Source organism: Daphnia pulicaria, chromosome 8 (assembly GCF_021234035.1).
Source record: "Daphnia pulicaria isolate SC F1-1A chromosome 8, SC_F0-13Bv2, whole genome shotgun sequence".
In the NCBI taxonomy this organism is placed as follows: Eukaryota; Metazoa; Arthropoda; class Branchiopoda; order Diplostraca; family Daphniidae; genus Daphnia; species Daphnia pulicaria.
Window position 1 is genome coordinate 14,063,501 of NC_060920.1, and position 20,147 is coordinate 14,083,647.

General features: G+C 41.0%; 3 protein-coding genes and 1 long non-coding RNA gene across 12 annotated transcripts in view; 2 read left to right on the top strand and 2 right to left on the bottom strand.

The window, feature by feature from the left end:
• The window catches only part of LOC124312141 (ephrin-A5-like), a 130,019-nt gene extending 124,472 nt beyond the window's left edge, over nt 1-5,547 (top strand). For 2 of the 3 annotated variants that reach the window (XM_046776632.1, XM_046776630.1), the window contains 4 exons: nt 3,555-3,865; nt 3,991-4,098; nt 4,190-4,426; nt 4,528-5,547. In XM_046776632.1, coding sequence (XP_046632588.1) covers nt 3,555-3,865; nt 3,991-4,098; nt 4,190-4,426; nt 4,528-4,676 — 805 coding nt within the window. In that variant the 3' untranslated portion in view covers nt 4,677-5,547. The remainder of the gene's footprint in view (nt 1-3,554; nt 3,866-3,990; nt 4,099-4,189; nt 4,427-4,527) is intronic. The other variant, XM_046776631.1, reaches the window with a different exon arrangement.
• A 2,919-nt stretch (nt 5,548-8,466) lies between these two features.
• LOC124312189 lies at nt 8,467-16,665 on the top strand. Of its 7 annotated transcripts, none has more exons than XM_046776699.1 (5): nt 14,497-14,619; nt 14,729-14,812; nt 14,882-14,961; nt 15,043-15,072; nt 15,143-15,240. In XM_046776699.1, the coding sequence occupies exons 1-5, from the start codon at nt 14,536-14,538 to the stop codon at nt 15,237-15,239; spliced, it is 375 nt and encodes a 124-aa protein (XP_046632655.1). In that variant the 5' UTR covers nt 14,497-14,535; the 3' UTR covers nt 15,240. The 7 variants fall into 7 exon arrangements, 1 of the variants encoding a protein (XP_046632655.1); XR_006910322.1 differs by lacking the exons at nt 14,497-14,619; nt 14,729-14,812; nt 14,882-14,961 and adding exons at nt 15,571-15,861; nt 15,928-16,385; nt 16,486-16,665 and having other exon boundaries at nt 15,037-15,072; nt 15,143-15,261; XR_006910327.1 differs by lacking the exons at nt 14,497-14,619; nt 15,043-15,072; nt 15,143-15,240 and adding exons at nt 14,003-14,234; nt 14,334-14,490 and having other exon boundaries at nt 14,882-15,036.
• On the bottom strand, nt 10,674-12,835 carry LOC124312130. Its single transcript, XM_046776616.1, has 9 exons — nt 12,636-12,835; nt 12,317-12,430; nt 12,136-12,243; nt 11,912-12,057; nt 11,688-11,846; nt 11,521-11,627; nt 11,344-11,455; nt 11,127-11,254; nt 10,674-11,052 (listed from the first exon to the last, which is right to left on the bottom strand). Exons 1-9 carry the CDS (start codon nt 12,789-12,791, stop codon nt 10,829-10,831), a joined length of 1,254 nt encoding a protein of 417 aa, XP_046632572.1. The 5' UTR covers nt 12,792-12,835; the 3' UTR covers nt 10,674-10,828.
• Nucleotides 16,666-17,979: 1,314 nt separating the features above from the next.
• On the bottom strand, nt 17,980-20,094 carry LOC124312209. The gene is made up of 5 exons (XR_006910371.1): nt 19,918-20,094; nt 19,632-19,852; nt 19,459-19,572; nt 19,147-19,381; nt 17,980-18,336 (listed from the first exon to the last, which is right to left on the bottom strand). It is a non-coding gene; the product is annotated as an uncharacterized LOC124312209 (long non-coding RNA).
• Nucleotides 20,095-20,147: the final 53 nt, after the last annotated feature.

Here is a 20,147-nt window from a genome sequence, read left to right on the forward strand (position 1 = left end):
ATTGGGACGATTCATCATTGCCTCACTGTGGGTGTTGATGGGGGGGCTTGAACCAGTTAAGGTCCTCCTGATTTTCTCTGCCCGGCTCGAGGGGTCAAGTGATTCGGATTTTTGAGGCTCGTTTCTCTCTCTCTCGCCGAGGCCCATCCTAACTTGTCTTGTCTGTGTACATTCTTGAAGACTCTTGAGTTTACGATCTAATTAATTGAATCAGTCGGTCTGTCTGCGAGCCGACACAAGAGAAGAAAGAGAGCCGTTTGTGTTGCTGTAAATGCAGATGAATTGGGCGGGGTCGCCTCACTTTTTGGCTTGACTCTTTTTTTTTTTTCGCTGGATGATAGAGAAATAGACAAAGAAGATGGTTGCCTGCGCATTCGGTGTATCGCTAGCCAAGCAGGCCAAACGCACAAATTGAACATTGAAAGAATCGCAGACGCCGAGAAGAAGAAGAAGAAGTAACGGGACTAACTCTTTCGGTCGGCTTGTTGGACGAACGTGTCCGCCGCTTATAACCGGGGCAAACCTCCTTGTGTGTGTATTTTTTTTTTTCTTTTTTTTTTTCATTTTCCCCATTTAAGGTCTGAAAACATTTTTACGACATACACACACGGGCCGCGGTCACAAAAGGCCGCTTATGCATACGAGTCTCCTTTTTTTTTTCTTCTTTCCCGTTTTTGTCTTTTTTAAAAAGTTGGCCGCCCTCGTGAATATTTTTCCAAAGGGTGCGGGGTCGGGGTCCCTTACGAAACGGGAGGGAGGAAAAAAAAACGAATAATAATAATAATAACAAGTGTAACAATTGTATTTTTATTCGCCAGTTGGTAATAATGACCGTTGATGAGAGGCAATCTTGGGTGCTCCAGCTTTAAAACATCAGCTGTTGTGTGCAGAGGGCTGCAAGTTTCCAATTTTTGTGCCTGCCGGAATGAGTCGGTGGAAAGTCGTGGCCTTTTGCCTTCCTTTTGAGCTGATTTTTCTTCTTTTTAATTTTTTTTTTTTGGGGGAAGGAATATATCTGAAAAAGCCTCGTGTCTTGCAGTTGTTCAAACGAGATTGGAAGTCAAACGAGCCTTTTGGGTGCTGGAAAACTCTAGCCCAATCGACTTTTAGGAGATAAACAACCAAACGAACATAACTCGAAGTAAAACAAAACGAGAACGAAAAGAAGAAGAATGAGATAAAAATGAATAACGATCGAGAAATGGAAGTTCGTGAGCCAGCCGGAGAGCGCCTCATTTTCTATATGAACTCGCCAATGATTGGGAACAGGTTTAGATTGTTTGCTGCGGTTGACGTGATTCCTTCAACTAGACACATTGCCGTTCATCAAAAACACGGGGAGGGAAATAACCCAAAACAAAACCCCCCCAAAAAAATTGACAACTCACACACGATGTTGATTGAAACGTCAGTCTAAGGCCCGGTCGGGACAGGTATCGACAGCGTCCATCTTCTTCTTCTTCTTCTTTTGGGTTTTTTTTTTGTTTTCTTCTTCTTGTTCTTCCTCGGCATGTCCGTGACTTTGGTTTCGTGTCGATGCCCGAGTGATTGATTTCCCCAGGAGGACCAATGGCGTTTGAATATTTTTTTATTATTTCCCCCATTTCTTTTTTTGAGGGGAGAAAAACGAGAAAATGTTGGTCGCCTTTCTTGCACCAGTTTGTCTGTGCTGGGGGGAAATGTCGTTTGTTAAAGCGGACGAGGAACATTTTGAGGTTAGTCCAAAGCAAGTGGGGGGGGGGGGGGGGGAGAGAGAAAGGAGTGGGTTGTTGGTCAGGTGATTTAAAGAGAGGGGGGATTCGAATCAGGTATTTAAACGCTTTTTCGGAAAAGCCAAAAGAAGAAAGAGAACGAGAAATGAATCGATTGGCTACGGCGAGAGAGAGGCTCACAAGAAAAAGGAACTTTTTTTCCGTCTCCCCTCTCTTTCTCTCCTGCTGGTAAAAGGTGAAGCAGAAGAAGAAGAAGAAGAAAGAGGGGAATGTTTCTTGGCGTTGCGGGGAGCCCTTAAAGTAGAAGAAGAAGAAGTGGAGGAGAGAGAGAGAGAGAACCACTCGATAAGAAGAAAAGGAGATGGAGGAGGAAAAAAAAATAAAATGGGCGGCCATTTGAAAAACTCTGCTGGAAGCCATCGCGCTCCGGCCTTGGCGGATGCCTCATCCACTCAATTCTCCTTCGTTTTTTTTCTTCTTCTTCTTCTTCAACAACACAACAACACACCACACACACACGGGACGAACCACTTGTTCCCCAAGGCCAACTCGAGAAGTTATCTCGAGAGAGAATACAGAAATACACGATGTTTCACCTTTCCACCCGAAAAACAAAACAAAACAAAACATCGACGCGCTTTCGATTCGAAATCAAACGGCAGACAAGAACCCAAAGAAAATTCACTTTTTGTTTTCCCCTTCTTTTCTTTCGTGTGTGTGTGGGGGTTGTCTGCTCTGTTGTTGCACATCTTCGTCATCTGGAACAAAAACATGCGACCACTTTCTATTTCCCATAAAGCGATCGATTCGAAACGATTTCTAACCGATAACATAAAAGCCTGCGTAGAAAGTGCACGACCTCTGATGAAGATGATGAAGACTTTTTCTCTCTCTCTCTCTTGTTTTCCATTTCGCCCACATTCTTGAAACGAGAAAAAACCGAAACATTTGGCAGTTTCCAATCGAGTCCATTTGACCAATCGGCCATTTATCCGATGAGAATTATCTTTGATTGGAAGGAGGGGGGAGAAAGTTGTGGCCTGAACTGAAATGATCGGGGATCGCTGCTTTTCTTCTTTTTATAAGCAGAGGAAATATAATTATGAAAAAAGTTAAGAAATAAAATATTATATGATAAGATGTTGAGTGTGTGCGCGCCAAGCGCTTCGGGGGCGAATAGGAATGAGAGAGAGAATTGTTATATTACCTTTTTTTTTTCTACCTGAGTCTGGGAGAGTCTAGAAGAAGAAGAAGAAGGAAGAAAACAAAAATCCCCTCGTCTTCTTCTTCTTCTTCTTCTTTCGATTCGTGACTTCCATTTCACGCGCGCTTCAGCCCCCTCGGTCTATTCGTCGTCGGGATATAATTTGAAAATGTGTTGTTGTTGTTGTTGTTGTTGTGTGGAAGAAAGAAGAAAGTTTTTTTTTTCCAGTGGTGAGGGGCTAGAGACACGCTTCCATCCCCCTATTTCGATAAGACAAAAAACCAAGAAATGAATAAGGAAAGAGAAAAGAAGAGGGCCTGACTACTTTTAAGGGCGCAACTAGACAAATACCTATTTTTAACGTTCATTCAACCAGCAATTTGGCTTGTGTTGCCTTGCCTATATGGTCTTGTCTGTGTGTGCGGAGAGGCAGTTGAAATTGGAAAAAAAAAATCTTGTTGAATATATATTTTTTTCTTTTTCCAATCTTCATTTGGATAACCAGCCCCCATCCGCATTAGTGGCCCACTAAGTGTAGTGTCTTGACCCTTGTGTGTGTGTACGATAATGCGTAATTTCTTTCTCGAAAGATCAAGGCAGTAATTTTAATTCGTTTCTTTTGTTTGTTTTCTTGATAGATTCCGGATAGACAATACAGATCACATAATCGACGTGAACAAGAACAACATTCCGTTCGAGTACGACCAGGTGAACATCATATGTCCAGTTTACACGCCCGGGACGCACGAGGACGACGCGGAAAAGTACATCATTTACAACGTGTCGAAGGAGGAGTACGACACGTGCCGCATCACCAATCCAAACCCGCGGATCATCGCCGTCTGCGACAAGCCTTACAAGCTCATGTACTTTACCATCACCTTCCGTTCATTCACGCCTCAGCCCGGAGGGCTTGAATTCCGACCCGGACAGGATTACTATTTCATCTGTACGTTTCCATTTGATTTGATTCGCATTAGGATTTTTTCGGTGTTCATTCAAAACGCTTTTCCCAGCGTTTTTCGATGATTGCAGTTCGTTATGTCTATATAACCTTCTCCTTTTTTTCTATAGCGACGTCGTCCAGAGACGATTTACACCGACGCATCGGTGGACGGTGCTCATCCCACAACATGAAGGTGGTCTTCAAGGTCTGCTGCAAAGCCGAGGATTTGGACAAAGGTGAGACGATTATTTCTTTTTTCCCTGCTAAAGAAAATGATGATTTAACGCAATATGTTTTTTTCTTTTTCTTTTTCTTTCTTTAACCCAGCAGGAACAACCGCAGGACGGCCGGCTTTGCCCAGCACTACGACATCGACGACCATGTCCACTATATCGACGAGCATTGCCGTGATGAACAGCACGACCACTCAGGCGCCTGCTGTCCCCACTCGCATCATCACCACTCAAGTGATGCTGCCGTCTGTCACTTCTCCTCGCATGCCACCACACTGGAAAGATGTGGAAATTCAGAGTTTCAGTGTCCGGACCACTACGAAAAAATCAGGTAAAATCAATAATTAAATGATTAGCAAAAAGCAAAAAAGAAATAAGAAATAAATAAATAAATGTACGATTTTTAACGCTCCGTTTGTTTTCCATCAATAGATGATTTCGATAAATTATCCAACGAAGTGGTGAAGAATGAAGAATTGACGTCGAAATCGAGCGGCGCCAGACGGCAAGTCGGCCTCAGCCCGCTGTCTACTCTTATTGCGGCCGCTCTTGTAACCCTGATCCTCTTCAGGGTCCGATGAAAAGAATAAATACAACAACCACAGCAGCAGCAGCAGCAGCAGCAACAACAACAACAACAGCAAACAAGAAGAAGAAGTAGAAACAAGTCTCTCCTCTCTCATCACCGTCACGCTCGCTCGCTTTCCCGACTTTTGCTGTCACATCGATACTCGAGTCGTGTCGTTCATCCTCGCCAGCAAAACATCAAACTAGACATCAAGGAATCAAACAAACAAAAAAAAAACAATGAAGGAGAAGAAATGCGACCAAAACAACAACTAAACACAACCAAAAGAAAAAACAAAACAAAAACAAAATCGTAACACTAAAAAAAAGGTGAACGGGACCATTTCGTGACATAACTCTTTTTTTTTCCTGTGTGTGTGTGTTTTATTATTCTCCATAAAGAGAGAGAGAGAGAGGCGGGATTAATGGCGACGCGCACTACGTTTTTTTGGGGGGGTTGGAAATTCCTTCCTCAAAAGGTGACCACACTCTCCTTCTTCGTGAATTTTTGTGTTGTGCAACATCTTTTGGGTTTTCTGTTGGTCGTCGTGAAAAGAGGTGGGAAATCCTGCATAGTGAAGAAGACCAGCCAAACAAATGTGTAACAAGGAAAGCCTCTTCCTCCTTCTCCTCCCCCTGTTGTTGTTGTTCGTGAAAGGAAATCGGCGACGTGTCCGTGACATTGTTGAATGACATTTTGCGAATGCGTTTCTTTTGGTTTTGTTTTCCATCGAGAGAGAGAATGTGACGTAATGCGAGAGAGATTCCCCCCCCCCCCTTCGTCCCAAGTGCCATATACTGCCCCCCCCCCCCGCCCGCCCTCTCTCTTATATTTTCTCCCGATCAATATGTATGTAATTAAACACAAAAAAAGAAGAAAAAACACAAAAAAAAAATAATGTTGACTTCCACCTCCCCCCGTTCATCGTTAGCAATTTGTATCGTTGTGTAAAATCGTGATCACTCCTCCTCCTCCTCTCTTATTTTATAGATCATCCAAAGTGTGTCTTATTCATTTTGCGAGATCTCTGTGGATAATATTTGCTTTATATTTTTTGGGGTTCGTTTAGTTCCCTTTTTTTTTTTGGTCCCTCCGGCATCAACAACTTTGCCTTCTTGTCCGTTTACGTGATGACAGCAGTCGAATGGCGTCTTATAAATACGCCCTTTTTGTTTTTTCTTCAATTCTTTTTTGTTTTTTTCTTTCCCCCTGTGTGTCACACTGTTGGAATCATCATTTTTCAAGTTTCTCCGACACTCCACCATCTTTTTATTTTCCGAGAGAGAGAAATGTAGAGGATACCAGAGACTTTTTCTCCTCAACAGATGAGTCCTTCCCTTTTGATTTCTTTCGGAGAAGAAAAAGAAAAGATGGTGGAAAAGATAAGCAAAGTGCCAACAGCGCTCGGTAGAACCAGTTTCTTTTTCTACATGCTCTCCTCCTCCTCATTCCTTTAACTCCGATATCATCCAAAAGTCAAAAACTATTTCCCCCCATTTTCTATATACACTCACTAACACACCGGCGGACTTACATCATACTATTACTATCATTATTATTGATTTGTTTTTCCTCCCAAAAAAAATTTTTTTCTTCGACATTTTTTCTTCACCCTCCAACTTTTTTTCTTTTGTGTCTCTCTCTATTGAGGAGTGGCTTGTCCATAGTGTACAGTTTTATGTTTAATTCAACATATAAGTACTCGAAACGTTTGATAACATTTATTTTTGACAAGGAAGGTGAAGAAGCGTGGGAGTAATTTAACACACACACAGACGCGGAACAAGGAGAAAGAAAACATGGCTTACATAAGATATTGTCTTTTCGTATGTAAATAAATGTACCATAGCTCGCTGTACAATCACATATAAAGTTAAAACAAGAAATTGAGTTAAAAGCGATTTGCGGGGGGGTTTGAAAACCAAACAAACAAAAAAATCAAGATCGTTAGTTTTGTAAAACTGATATCAGAATTAAGTCTCGACTCGGAGAAATGTGGCGTCTCGTGTTTTGTCTATTAGCCGGTTTTTCTCTTCGCGCTATCGTTTCCTTTCACTCCCCCTTGTTTCTGACATTACGGGAGGGAGGAGATTGGCGTGAGGGATGACGTTCAGTCGACATATTAAAACAAAAATATTAGACGTGTTTTTTTTTTTCTGTTGGTGTACATCCGTGTCAAGATATTTATTTTGATTTCGATAATGAATTTTTTAAACTTTTCAGTTCGCCCCCTTCCGATTAAAAAAAAGCAAAAAAAAAGAGGAATTTTGTTTGCGTGCGTGCGTGTGTGTATGTGTGTGTGTGTGTGTTACTAGCCCAATTTTTCTTGTCCTTGTGCATTACACATTTCCCTTTATAATCCTCCACACAAACACAAAACACTCCCCGACTTTTGGGGGTTTACCGCCCCTCCCGAACATTCTTTAGTTTTTTTTTTTTTCAATTTCTCTATCGTGTACTCTATACTGTAAAGCTGTATACCTCTTGTTTAGAGTATCAAAATCGACCATTTACATACAACAACAAAAATAACTAAATTTCAATGAATATCCAAATGTAACCAGGAGCAACGGACCTTTTTCGACGCGCCTCTTACTGTTATTTTTTCGAATTCATGTAACAACAGTCCCACACGTCTGTTTCTCTCCTACTTTGTTTTGTCTTCCCCCCTCTCCACCCACCCACTCCCGTGAATGTTGAATGGGTTTATTCCCGCTCCCAACTGATCCCGAAGTCTGTGCTCCTTACCTTTTTCTTTCGTCCCTCTACTCCCCCGGATTCTTTCAATCAGAAATTGTGTGCCGTTGACTGAAATTTGGGCAAAAAGTGCTTTCGATCATAAATTATACAGATAAAACAATGAGCTGATTTGTTTTCTTTTTCGTTTCTTTTTCTAAAAAATTGAACCTGTGTGGTTCCTCGTGTAATGGAATCTCTGGTTTGACAAAAGATTCCATGTTTCAGTGGAACCGTATTCCGAGTAATCACTTATCACAAAATGAAGCAACGGAATATTCTCGAGTCCCTCGAGAAAAACGAGTCGGGATTTTTTTTTTTCTTCTCCCAGTTGTTGTTGTTGTTGTATGAGAGAGCGATGGATCGCGCTACCTGGTGACAATGGAACATCAAGTCGGACCACTTTCGACGACCAAGGAACCAAACACGTAACGCTAGTGGTTCGTGACTCTTGTACACACTCTCATAGGCACCGACAATTAATGGGGGCTGTCAAGAGTCCAGGGGCTTCCAAACTTCCAAAGCAACTGGGTATTTCTTCTCTGTCTAGTCCAGCCCCGGCTAACTTGGAGACAGACAGCAGCCAAATGGTACCATCAATGTATTGTGTTTATATATGTTGCTGCTACCTACAACCGGCAAGAGGGCAGTCAAATTCAACTCGGAAAACCAATGATCGTCGGTCAAGAGTTTTTTTTTGTTTTTTCCAACTATCAAAACTCGAGAAGGCACTATAAAAACATCCTGGCCAATGGCCATCCTTAATTTTTGTTTTCTTTCTTGACTGGGAAAACGGAGAAGAGACAGGAAAGGAATGGCTTGATTTGATAAGACGAACTTGCATCACTCACATGGCTGGAATCCTTCTCGTTTAAAATTGCGTGCAGTATAAATAGAAAATAAAGTTGGAAACAAAAATACGTGGAAAAGGGAAGAATTCGAGAACAAACACGGCAAGATTTAGATCGACAAGAACTTTCACATTTTTCATTCAAATTTTCGTTGGAAATATTTGGCAACGTTTAAGAAATTTCCGAGCTGTCGAATTCACTCTTCTGCAGCAGTCATCATCTTCACGAGTGCTCTGTTATACCTGTTTCGAAACGTTTTGTTCGTCGTAGTTATCTACTTAAATATTTAGACGGTTTTATTCAATTTACGTGGCTGAAAGTGAAACTCGAAGCAATGCAGAAATCCATTACGTGTTTCCCCCCCCCGTTTCGTCTAGTCAAACAATCAGCAATCGGAATTCCTTTGACAACGTGGCCACCCAAATGACACTTGGAAACGAAAGAAGCGTATACAAGCTGCTGGTAAGTCCACTCACGTTTCTAATCAAATATGGAAGCCTCTCTTTTTCCCCCAACTAAATTATTAGAGTTGGTTTCCCTTTTGGAAGAAAGTTTGGTTGGGCTATTTTCGTGTGTCTTATCTCGCTCTAGTCGTGATCCCGTATAATTGATGGATCTCTGTCCTTTATTTGACGCCATGTGGCCTTTTCCACTTTTTACCCCTTTTTTTGTTTTGTTTTTTCTCTGTTACGTTTTCCGTTTCCAACCGTCCAGCAGGCCTCATCCCAACACGCAAATAGTAACAACCGTCTAAGATAAGGGCAGCTGCAAGATAATTCTTAATAAATTATTCTAAAAAAGTTCAAGTTGAAAGAAAGAATAAAAGGGCGTCGATGACCAAGCAGAGTTCCGTTTCTGAGTGCCGGCCTCATCATCAGCAGCAGCAGCAGACAGAAGCGCTAAGAGAAAGAAGATGATTCGGAAATATTGTTGGAGGGGGTTGTATAAAATTCAGGTAGAAACAAAAAAGTCGACCGAAGATGAAATGCAACCAAGTTCTCGGTTCACACAATTCATCATATGGCTTGTAAAAGGTGTGCTTGGGCGTTGTTTTCCAAGTGTGCGCTCCCTCTCTCTACCGATGACTAAATTAAGGATTTCAGCGCTATCGAATCTCATCATCATGCATAACGGATCAAAGCAGAAACGGGATAACTGTACCTGAATATATAAATCTAAGAAACTCTTCATATTTTGTTCTATCGTCTCCATCGGCGTTTCACATCTCGTCCAATTCCAGTCCACTTTGCTTGTTATCTTTTTATGTGGCTACCTTTTTCCTTGTAGACTACCCGGAATGGGTCACCCTCTTCTATTGCCCGCGTCTTTCCACACGCTATAACCCCGATGTTGAGACAACCGTTACGAAATTCCCTGTACGATCATCCAGCAAGTCACTGTGCCAATCGATTTCGTTTCCCAATCAGGCCGTTCCAATCAACAATGGCGTAGCCAATAATTGTTTTTTTTTTTCTTCTTCTTCTTCTTCTTTTCCTTTAAGAGGAATCTTCTTGTGGATAGCTCGGTGAAAAAAATCAAAGGCAATAATTTCGTTTTCTCTCTATTGCTGCCGCTTTATTTCTTCCGAGAGTTTCGCCCAATCGCCAAGCTCATCAGTGCAAGAATTCTTATAAGGTAGAAGGAGATCGGAGGTAGATTTATGGCCGCCGCATCGTGTTTTTTTTTTTCGCATACACAAGTGCAATCAAAGGTATTTTCTTTTTTTATATCACGGGCGGATCCACGAGGAAAAACATCCTGAATAAACTAATTAGTAGACATGACAGAATTGGGAAAGAAGAAAAACAGACTCACAGGTGCTGCTGGTTCAAGCAAGATAATTTGTATTTGTTTTGTTTCGAAAGCGACCATAAAGAATGGTAAGCATGTTGTGTGTCTCCTTCTTTTTGTGTCCGTGGCCATTCGAGGATGTCCATGCTGCTGCTGCTGCTGCTGCTGCTGCCCGTAGGGTAGAGGAGGGGGTTGACCATTCCGGTTCCTTATCTCCCCAGCATCGTTGTGCAACAACGAAGAATGTGACTATGACGTCCAACTCTTATAACGAGCCGAGAAAGGGAAGTTCTTCTTTGGTTCCTCCACTCTCTCTCAAACGATTTTTCCATCGTTGGTTGATCAGACTGAATCTTAGGTAGCCGCTCAGTAAATCAACTCCGAGCCGCCTAAAAAGAGTCGCTCGAGTTACTCCAGAGACGACACACATCGTTTCCATAACGCCTTCCGTTCGTTTGGGGGCTCACATTCCTCCACACTCATCCATCAAATAGAAGACGAAAAAATAAAAATAAAATTTTAGAATATCTTGGATGACGAAAAGATTCCATCGTCGTCGTTTCTCTCATGTTTTCATTTCCTTATTCAGTTTCAGAATTAAAAAAAAAAAAAAAGGCCACAGTTCGTGAATGTTTCTTTTATAGATTGATCATTGTATTGACCTCAAGACAGTGACAGTTTTTTTTTCCTTCTTCCACACCGCAGGGATAAAGTGTGTGATCAATCCCAACTCGAGGTGGGGGGACGGATCAAACGCCAAAGTATCAATTATTTTGATTTTCAGCGTTCAGCCTTTATTGATGGTTCGTGTCCATTCCGGGTCTCTCTCGTTATACTCTTCCGGTCGGCCAGAACCCATATTTCTGTACATAAACTCTGAAATACCCCAACCAGGGACGCCATCGACTTGGAATGTGCACATTCTTTCGTGAATTTTCGCTTCCCACTCCCAGCCTATGTAGAAAATGGGGGCGTCCACCACGTTGACTTGCACGCTCCACCAGCGATTCGCTATTATGTGCACGAGTGACATGTCATCAGACGGCAAGGGATTACATGCACTTTTTTGTTTGTATAAAAATCACCTGCTTTGAAGGTGAAGTGGTAGTCTGTTGGTGGTGAGCCATTCTCTCCTATGTCCCAAATATTAAGGCCGACCTCATCGACTGGGAACAGACGTCCGTCTGCCAGATAAACATAGCCCAACTCCAATCTAAGTCGTTTTTTTCGGGGGGGAAATCATTATTCATTTAACATTTGCAGTGACCATTTTTTGTAAAATTAAAGAGTGTGAACACTTACACTGACGAAGTGCATGGCTGACTGACGATTCCTACATTAATTCGCGTGCCATCTTGTAGCTTCATCGTATGAAAACCGTAGCGGTGAAGCAATTTCCATTCGCGCTTATTGCCTAGTAGGGAACATGTTTTTTAATAGTGAATTTTACTCACCAGTGCTTAATGTTTCCTTATTTACCGTATGAATGATCCCTCATCGAGTCTATATTGAAAGGGTAGGTTTTTCCAGCGATTTTGACCGTTCCGTTGGTAGCCCCCATTTGCTCGTAGTGGGTTTGATGAGCTCTGAATTTGTAAAAGTTCTTTACGTGTCAGAAAAGCAAAATGTTTGAAATTTCCTCTTACTCTTTGAGCATTTCAAAGTATTCGCGACTCCAAGGTTCACGGGCAAAGGCACGGGCAATGGCTGTTGAAGACATATCAGTATCGAAATCAAATTGTACTAAATTTGTGCTCCAAATCGCATCGAGTTCAACGTCCACCAATTCGTCAGTCATGTTTCTCCTGCCATAGAGATCATTGTTATCTCATCGGTAATTTCTATATCAATAGAGGAAGAGATAACTCACCTCATTTGGCCTTTGTAGCTCATTTTCCATTTCCGCATCGGCTCCAACGGTTCAAATTTCAATCCTTCTGCGCCGAATTCATCTTCTGTTCCAAACAGGGTCGAATCTGGTAGTTTTGGGCTCGTTAATAGCCCCTCTCCCGGAACCTTTTTCAATTATTTGAGTGTTACTATTATTATTATTTTGTCTTGTTTTGCCTATCATTTTTTGGCTTACAATCTTACCTTGAGGAAAGCAAAGCCATTGATGACATGGTGAGGTCTCCGAGCTGTTGCACCTATAAAATAAAGGCCGTCTCGATTTGCCCCTTGAAAGTAGACAGCGTCTATAGCCTAAAGGACACACATTTTCATTAATAACGATTGATATTAGACATGTTGTTGAGATTCCCCCAATAAAAAAAACCTTTGGATGATCAGATAATGTTTGAATAGTTTCCATCTCCTTTATGTCAAACTTGGACTTCATTCCAATGCCTCCCGTCAATTTCTGATCAGCTCTTGCTCGCCTGCTTTGTCTCTGTAATAATTCAAGACAAAATCATCAAATTGACATGATGTAATGTTTAAGCCTTTCTTTTTTATTGATGTTTTATGATTTCTCCGCCTCATAGTAAAGACATTTTTGATGGAACTATTTTGGATGCTGAGAGCCAGCATTGTTGTAGCTTGATAGAATCTTGAATAATCTACTGGGGCTTGAAGAAAAGCATTACGAGTTTTACCTTTCGGAGAGTAACCAGAAGATAAAAAGCTACAAATTTCAGATAGTAAAACTTTCCCGGTTGAGAATAGATGCCAAATATGGGCGATGGTTCCGGTTTCAAGAGCCATTTGATCACAAGGCCAATAAGCACTACTGTCAGAATAGTAATAATCATTCTGCTTACTGTCCTGAGGAAAGGCTCTCAGTAAACTGTTGTTAGTATATCGTTTAATCACCGAATTTATGAGACCACGTTCAATCGTGGGCTTATTGGGGGAGATAACATTGACAACCCCCTACACTTTGAACGTCTCACAAAGGGCAAGCATAGCTACTATCCAAAGATAAGCTGAATCACAGTTTGCTTAAAAATGTTATTTTTTTTTTCATTTCTTTCGTCCGTTGCCGAGCGGAAACTACCTTCAATTCAATTCAACGTGTTGTATAGGCTTTCCCGATGAACGCTTGTTCGAAGGAAAACCTCTCGGTGCACATATAATGTAAACTAGCTATAGCAAAAGCAAGAAGAATCATCCCTGTAAATTATTTCGTTAGTTCGCAAGGTTTAGTACTTTTTTTTAAAGTAAATATACACCAAAGTAGGGGGAAGGATGGGTTACCTTTTTCTATTTTATTCAAGTTATTTAATTTCCCTTGTTCTATTTTTGAAATGCTGGTTGCAATGAGGCGATGCAAACGAACTAATTGACCCATAATTTTAAAAAAAAGTTAGCAATGACCTATGATAAATGATATACATGTAGATGATAAAACCAATGTGTAGAATTTTATTTAAAAAAAACGGGAAATGATGCCTGCCATGTCATCTAGCGGAAGAACTTGTGGTGACGTGCTCTTTTCTGCATTGTTGTTTTGCTAGTTTGGGGATGGGGGCGATTCTGTCATTTTATTATTTTGTTACTATTAGATCATTGCTGCGAGGAATTCAGATCATTGCTGTTTGTTTTTCTTCGGTGTCGGACGTTGCAGCAGCTTAGCGACCTCGTGACTGTACTGTCCATTCATCGCTGGGCTTTTCCGCGTGTAAAGAGGAGAATAATGAGGACACAGTAGCCCAAGTTCCGTTTTTCTTGTCCGCAGTGCCTCACAAAATTAAATTCTTCAGTCAAGTCTAAATTATAACTCACGACCGGATTTATTCCAAGATACCCAACAATTAACTTCACTGGTAATAATGTAATTAACTTACGGTTTACGATTTAAACTCTGTTTGCGTAATAATAATTCCTAAATCAGGCCCTTCTTGCGAGTCGCTAACAAAAAGTATTACTTGTGCGTTTCCGTTTTCTAATGTTAGATGGCTATGTCGTAGCCTTTTATCATTTTCAGCTGTTAAATTTCATCATGTGTCCACCAGGTGGCCGAGTCTCGATTCGATCATTTCGATGATTCGACGACGTTTGGCCATATTGTCCGCCGGTTGCAGCCAGCTGGTGAATGGTGTGGTGAGCCGTGAGCTGCTTTCATGCAGTCTGTGATGTTGTATTATCCTGGAATGTGAAATGAAAAGTGTTGGTTGTTGTAGACTTGTAACACTACTGTGCTTGTTTGTCATTTGTTGTGACATTCACAGAGATAAATACTTCAGATCAAAAAAGTAATTATGTTGATCGACTTTTTAACCCTAAGGTTACACATTTAGTTATTTGATGGTTTGTTTATGATAATAATTTATTTTTTATTTTTCTATTAACAGCCTGGTGAAATCTGAGCTTCTTCATTGCAGTCCAATGTGCACATGAATTTGGTGCAGCCAGCTGGTGAAGGTGTTCCTCTTGCAGGCTTGCTACCTGTACTGGTTATAGCTTTCGCTCACATGCAGAAAAACTTCAGAACAAACTAAAATAATTAAGGTGATCAACTTTTTTTTACAGAAAGGCTACACATTTATCTTGTTGATGAATAGCTCTTTGCTATCTGAATTTTCAGTTAAGACTTTTAAAAGATTGACAACTGTTGATTTCTATGTAATGTTTGTAAAAGTAATCTAGCGATTGCTTGTTAATTGCTTGTTTAATAGTTTGACTATGCTTCTGTCATTTTTTTTCTGTCAGACTTTGTTTTCTCATAGTAATTTAGTTTTTTTTGCAGTCCAATGTGCACATGAATTTATTGGTGCAGCCAGCTGGTGAATGGTGTGTTGACCTGTTGCATGCAGACTGTGGTGATTGTGTCGTTTGTTCATTTAACTATTGGACCGTTCAGTCGTTCGTTTATTCTAAGAAATTTGTCGCTTGGTACTAGGTGTGTAAATTGTGTCCACCAGTTGGCGGAGTGTCTGTTCGTGAGTGCGTGACGAAATTCCGCCATTTGTTTTTGAGATGATGGACGGAAATGTGTTTGCTGACGGTGTTTTTCGCTTTTACATTTAAAAACGATTTGGTATTTCCACGCCATTCGACCAAGCTGAATCGAAGTGAACAATGCTACAGCAAGTAAGTGAATCGTGAGTTTTGGCTTTTCGAAAGTCCATTTTCTAATCTACTTTAATTCGTTTTGCAAAAGCATGTCGAAGTTCTTGCCTTTCTCCAAGTGGTCGCTGCCGTGTCATGAAGATGCGTCGTTGAGAGGGTCTCTACTATATTGCAAGACAAAAATGTGATGGAAACAAAAAATCTTAAATGGTAATAATGTAATTGTAAGATAAATCAAGTAGGTAAGCATTTGTTCTTGATGTCGAAGACAGGTGACAATATCATGCTTCTAAATAGAGCTTTTGTGGAAAGTTCTTGTAAAGAGCTGTAAATTTTGTTTGATCAAAGAGAACAGTAATTCCGTTCATTCTTACAAACTTGAAATGAAATCTTCATGATGTGATGATCTTTGGTCATCTTGATTTCTTTTACTCTAGTTAAGTGTACATTTCAAATAAATAATTTTTTTTGTCACATTACGAAATGTTATTGGGTTATTAATTTTCCTTTGCATTGTAGGTTTCCATTTTCAGTTTGATGTTTGAGCCGCCTGTGGTGTTCCTGTTTGGTGTAACAGTGGTTTCGCAGTCATTTTCCATTTGAGAGATATTCTGAAATGGAGCTTGTGGAGACTTGCAGTTCAACATCATACTATAATGTGTTATTTGCCTATGTTGGTGTCCATGCAGTATATGCACTTATGCAGTGATGAACAGTTGGGCTAGTCAATGTTGCCTGTGGCTGTCTGGCTTATTTTATCGGCTGCATTTTGTCGATATGTCTTCTCTTGCTATCTGTACCGTCGTTGAGGTAATGCCTGATGTACAGCCTCATTTAATTATTGACTTGAAGTTAATATCTCCGTTTTCATTTCAGTTGATTCGTTTGCCGCCGTTCCTTAGACTTGATCCACCGGTGAAACTAAGAAGACGTTGCTGAAATTCAAGATTGATCAATAAATTATGTAGATAAATTACAAGTGCATAATCTGGGCTCCCTTCTTCAGTGGCCCCGTTTCCCTAAATAACCACTAACCAACGCCCGCCGGTGGTCACTCACTCGCTGCGACAACCAGGAGGAAGGGAGATGTTTGGTCGAACGGGGACTTGCAAGGCGCATGATTCCATGGTTTTGGACTTTATTTTTATTAGGATGGAGATGCTGCCTTCTTTTGTGATAGCAAATCGGGTCGTCATCGTATGAAACATCACCACCATGCTGTTGTATCGGGGCAATTGGCTGGAGAGAAGAATACTGGCAACAAAACATGGATGAACAACTGCAGTGCACTGTCACCAAGTGCATTCTTCGTCGTATTATTAGTACGCAATCGGGTAAATATTCTGTTTCATGGAGTTAGTATAAATTATTTGTCTCTTATCTGTTTATGTACCATATTGAATATTAATGTTCAAATCATTTACCGCCTGCTAGTGTCGTGCTGTTGCCGTTTGTCGTATCGTTGAAGGTTGGGTCGATCACTGGTGTACCCATGTCTCCTGGGTATGGCGGATACCAAAGCACCACGCCGCCGCCTTGCTACACAACGACAACATTCGCACCAACCGGTTACTACACTGAGGGCCACAATTACTACACCACCAAGGCTCCAGAGTATTACACCGCAGCTAATGCAGCCCCGAGCTAAATCACCAAAGATTCTGAGTACTACACCGAGGCTTCCAAACACTATACCACCGAGTCACCGGAGTACTACACGTATGTTGCCCCAGCTTATACACCGAGGCTCCCAAGTATTACTCAGTTCCTAGCTACTACACCGTGGCTCCAACTAATTACACCACCAAAGCAGCTGAACACTACACCGAGCCGCCCAAGTACAACACCACCAAGGCTCCAGAGTATTACACCACAACTTGTGCTTTCCCGAGCCACTACACCGAAGCCCCGAAGTATTACTCCGCCCCAAGCTACACATCTACAACTGAGGCGGCCAAGTATTACGCAGCCCCGACTTACTACACAGCTCCTTCGTACTACGTTGAACCAGAATACTACACCGAGGCTCCAGTTTACTACACCACAACCCACGCTACTCCTAGCTACTACACCGAGGCCCCTAAGTACTACGTTGCCAAGGCACCTGAGTATTATACCACTACTTACGCTGCTCCGACCAGCTACACCAAACCTCCGAACTATTGACTCTATCCCGAGTTACTACACCACTAAGGCACCTGAATATTACACCACACCCTACGCTTCTCCAACTTACTTCAAGGACGTTTCTTAATACTAGAGTCGAATTTTAATCATGTTCAGATTTGTCGGTCATATCTTAATAGTTACTAGTCACTGGGAATTGTTGATCTATAATGACAAAATAATTTTTTTAAACCTGGGTAATCATTTTGTACTTCTCTTGCCACCTAAAAGCCTTTGACATTGCGACGTTTTCTGATTTTTATTGGATCTTTCCTATTTCCCATGTTGAGGGTGACCTATTGTTCTAGTCGCTTTGCATTCCGACATGTTCTAGTGTTTGGACAAACTTCATTTAAAGGGCAAGTTACGAAAGAGACATACTGTGGTGTTTACTAAAAAGTTTTGATGTTAACAGCTCTGTTTTTAACTTTAGTTGGTGTAACATATGAGTTGCAGATAGTGTATGGTTTCTCACAGAAGTTTATTTGAAGGGTCTGAAGTTGATCAGTCACTTGCCTATAACTTATGTAAAACTTCAAAGTTGTAAAAAATAAACAAGTCGTTAACTAAAATTTTTTATTATGAGTTATGAGACACAGCAAACAAAATTATTAAAAGAAATTCCTTTATTGTCCCACCTCCACCCACAATTCCACCACATTTTATACTTTCACATACATGCATACATACACTTAAGTTAGCCCGTTGACTGCCACGCCATACAACCCGTAGGTTGCTCTCTACTACTCTACGCGCCACGTCTGAAGGATCCGTGACCAAAGTGGGACTTGCCATTGCTGACAAGTCCGGGCTGACACGGTGACAGGAGAATCCATCACCGTATCGACAAGGGGGAAGTCCCTATAGTGCATTGCCTTATCAGGCGCCTTGCGGTAAGTTTTGGGCTGGTGCGACTTTCCAACCCCGCGGCATGAAAACCACGAGACCGAACAGCGCACGCAGCCCGTGCTAAGGAGCTAGGGGAGGACAAAGGCGTGGCAGACAACGGGTTAACTAACACTAACACAAACATATTACCAACAACAAATGATGATCCACGCTGACAATTTGGAGATATCGGTGATGTTTTGGTGTCCATCGACGTCTCTTCTGCATTACCTGATTAAAGAGAAAACAATTCTTATTTAGTGACATGCCAATAAAAGTTACATGATACAGATAGAAATAAAAATCACGTTTTTAGCTCAAATATTTAAATATGCAATTTTTTAAAGTTTAAATCAAGCTTGCAATGTTGAGAACTGTAAACAGAACAAAGCTCACTTGCTAGTCTCTAAAAAAAAATTCCGGAAGTATACCGGAAGTAACCACAGCACCTCAACCATTGAGCTGTCGTCAGATTAAACCACATATTCGTGATCCCCATGAAATTTGGGGTCGATTAGGTGTGATTTAAGCAAAATCCAAAATTTTGGCCAAAATCGAGAATTTTCCTGAACTACAGTTCAGGAAAATTCTCGAAACCGGAAGTACGCGTACGTAAAAAACAGAACATGAACTTTACCACAAATTTTACGAGGGTCACGAATATGTGGTTCTTTTGTACGTCAGATCAATATTTACTAAACTACTGACAGAAATGAGAAAACCGGAAGTAGAAAAAAAAACACATTTTTAATAATCTAACAAGTGAGCTTTGTTGGGGGAATAGTTATCGTTTGTTATCACTAAATATTTCAACAAAATAACTGCCAATAAATGTTTAAAAAGATGTGCAAAGTAACTGAAACTGACTGTTTTGACAGCTGCAAATTTTCAAAATGCCATCTAGCGTTAGAAAAAAGAAACTTCCAAGTAAAACTTTGCGCGCAAGAAGGGCCTGATTTTGGAATTATTACACAGACACAGAGTTTAACGCAACTATGTTATTAGTAGTTAATCTACGAAAGTAAGTCAATTGTTGGGTACCTGGGCATAATCCCGTGGTGAGTAACTGTAGGTGTGTATCAGCAAAGGGTAGCGACCACTGAAGTGTTCCAACTCGTCGGTGAAGTAAGACACTCGTCGGTGAAGTTGTAGCAGCAAAAGCAGTGAAGCTAGATGAGTGTACGTCGGGAAGATAAGGATGGAGCAGAACGTTGCTGGATGTCCCTCTTCCTTTATGGACAAAGGTCAGCATTGGCTTAAGGATCTATTACGTGCTCTGTAAAAAAAAAGTATTGCATTAATGTCTTTAATGAATTGAATATATAACAGTTAATAAAGCATTTCAATCTTTACCTATACTAAGAAGCACACTGATGATTTTCATGATAAAAAACCGCAAAAATGGAAATCACAGCAACCAACAGCCTTACTCGGGTTACTCCTTAGGTTGAGGTAAATTTCCTGATGCTAAAGAAAGTGTCATGAAGTATTGCAGTAGCGTGGTGATTGGTTATATTGATGCTTACCTTTATCATATGGGTGAATGGTGCTGAATTTAGTAAGGCATTTGACGTGGTGTGCTTGGGGTGGTAGCAGTAATGGGGAAATACCTTGTCTCCACACATTTGTATTCCACCATATGTGAGCTTCACATATGAGTTTTAGGCTTTTGACAACATGATGGGTCTATTGGAGGGAAAGTGACTGAGCGCTAAGTCAACTTTTTGGAATGACTGACAGTATGCATCTAAAATTTGAAGAAATAAGTTGGTACAGCATAAAAATAAGGAAATTATGTCAAGATAAACCTACATATGATACGAAGTTCAATTTGGTATATGAAATCACAGGAATACAAGTATTTTATTAGCATCCAATTGTTTCGCCCATTTTGCCTCGTTTCACGATGTAAAAACAACAAGGGCGACACTAGCGACATCTGGGCATGAGTTTTGAAGTTGGTTGCACAGTCGCAGCTCAAATTATCGGAGCTCTATTGTCGCGTGTGGAGTTCGACTGTCGAGCACTGGAGTGGAGTTCTA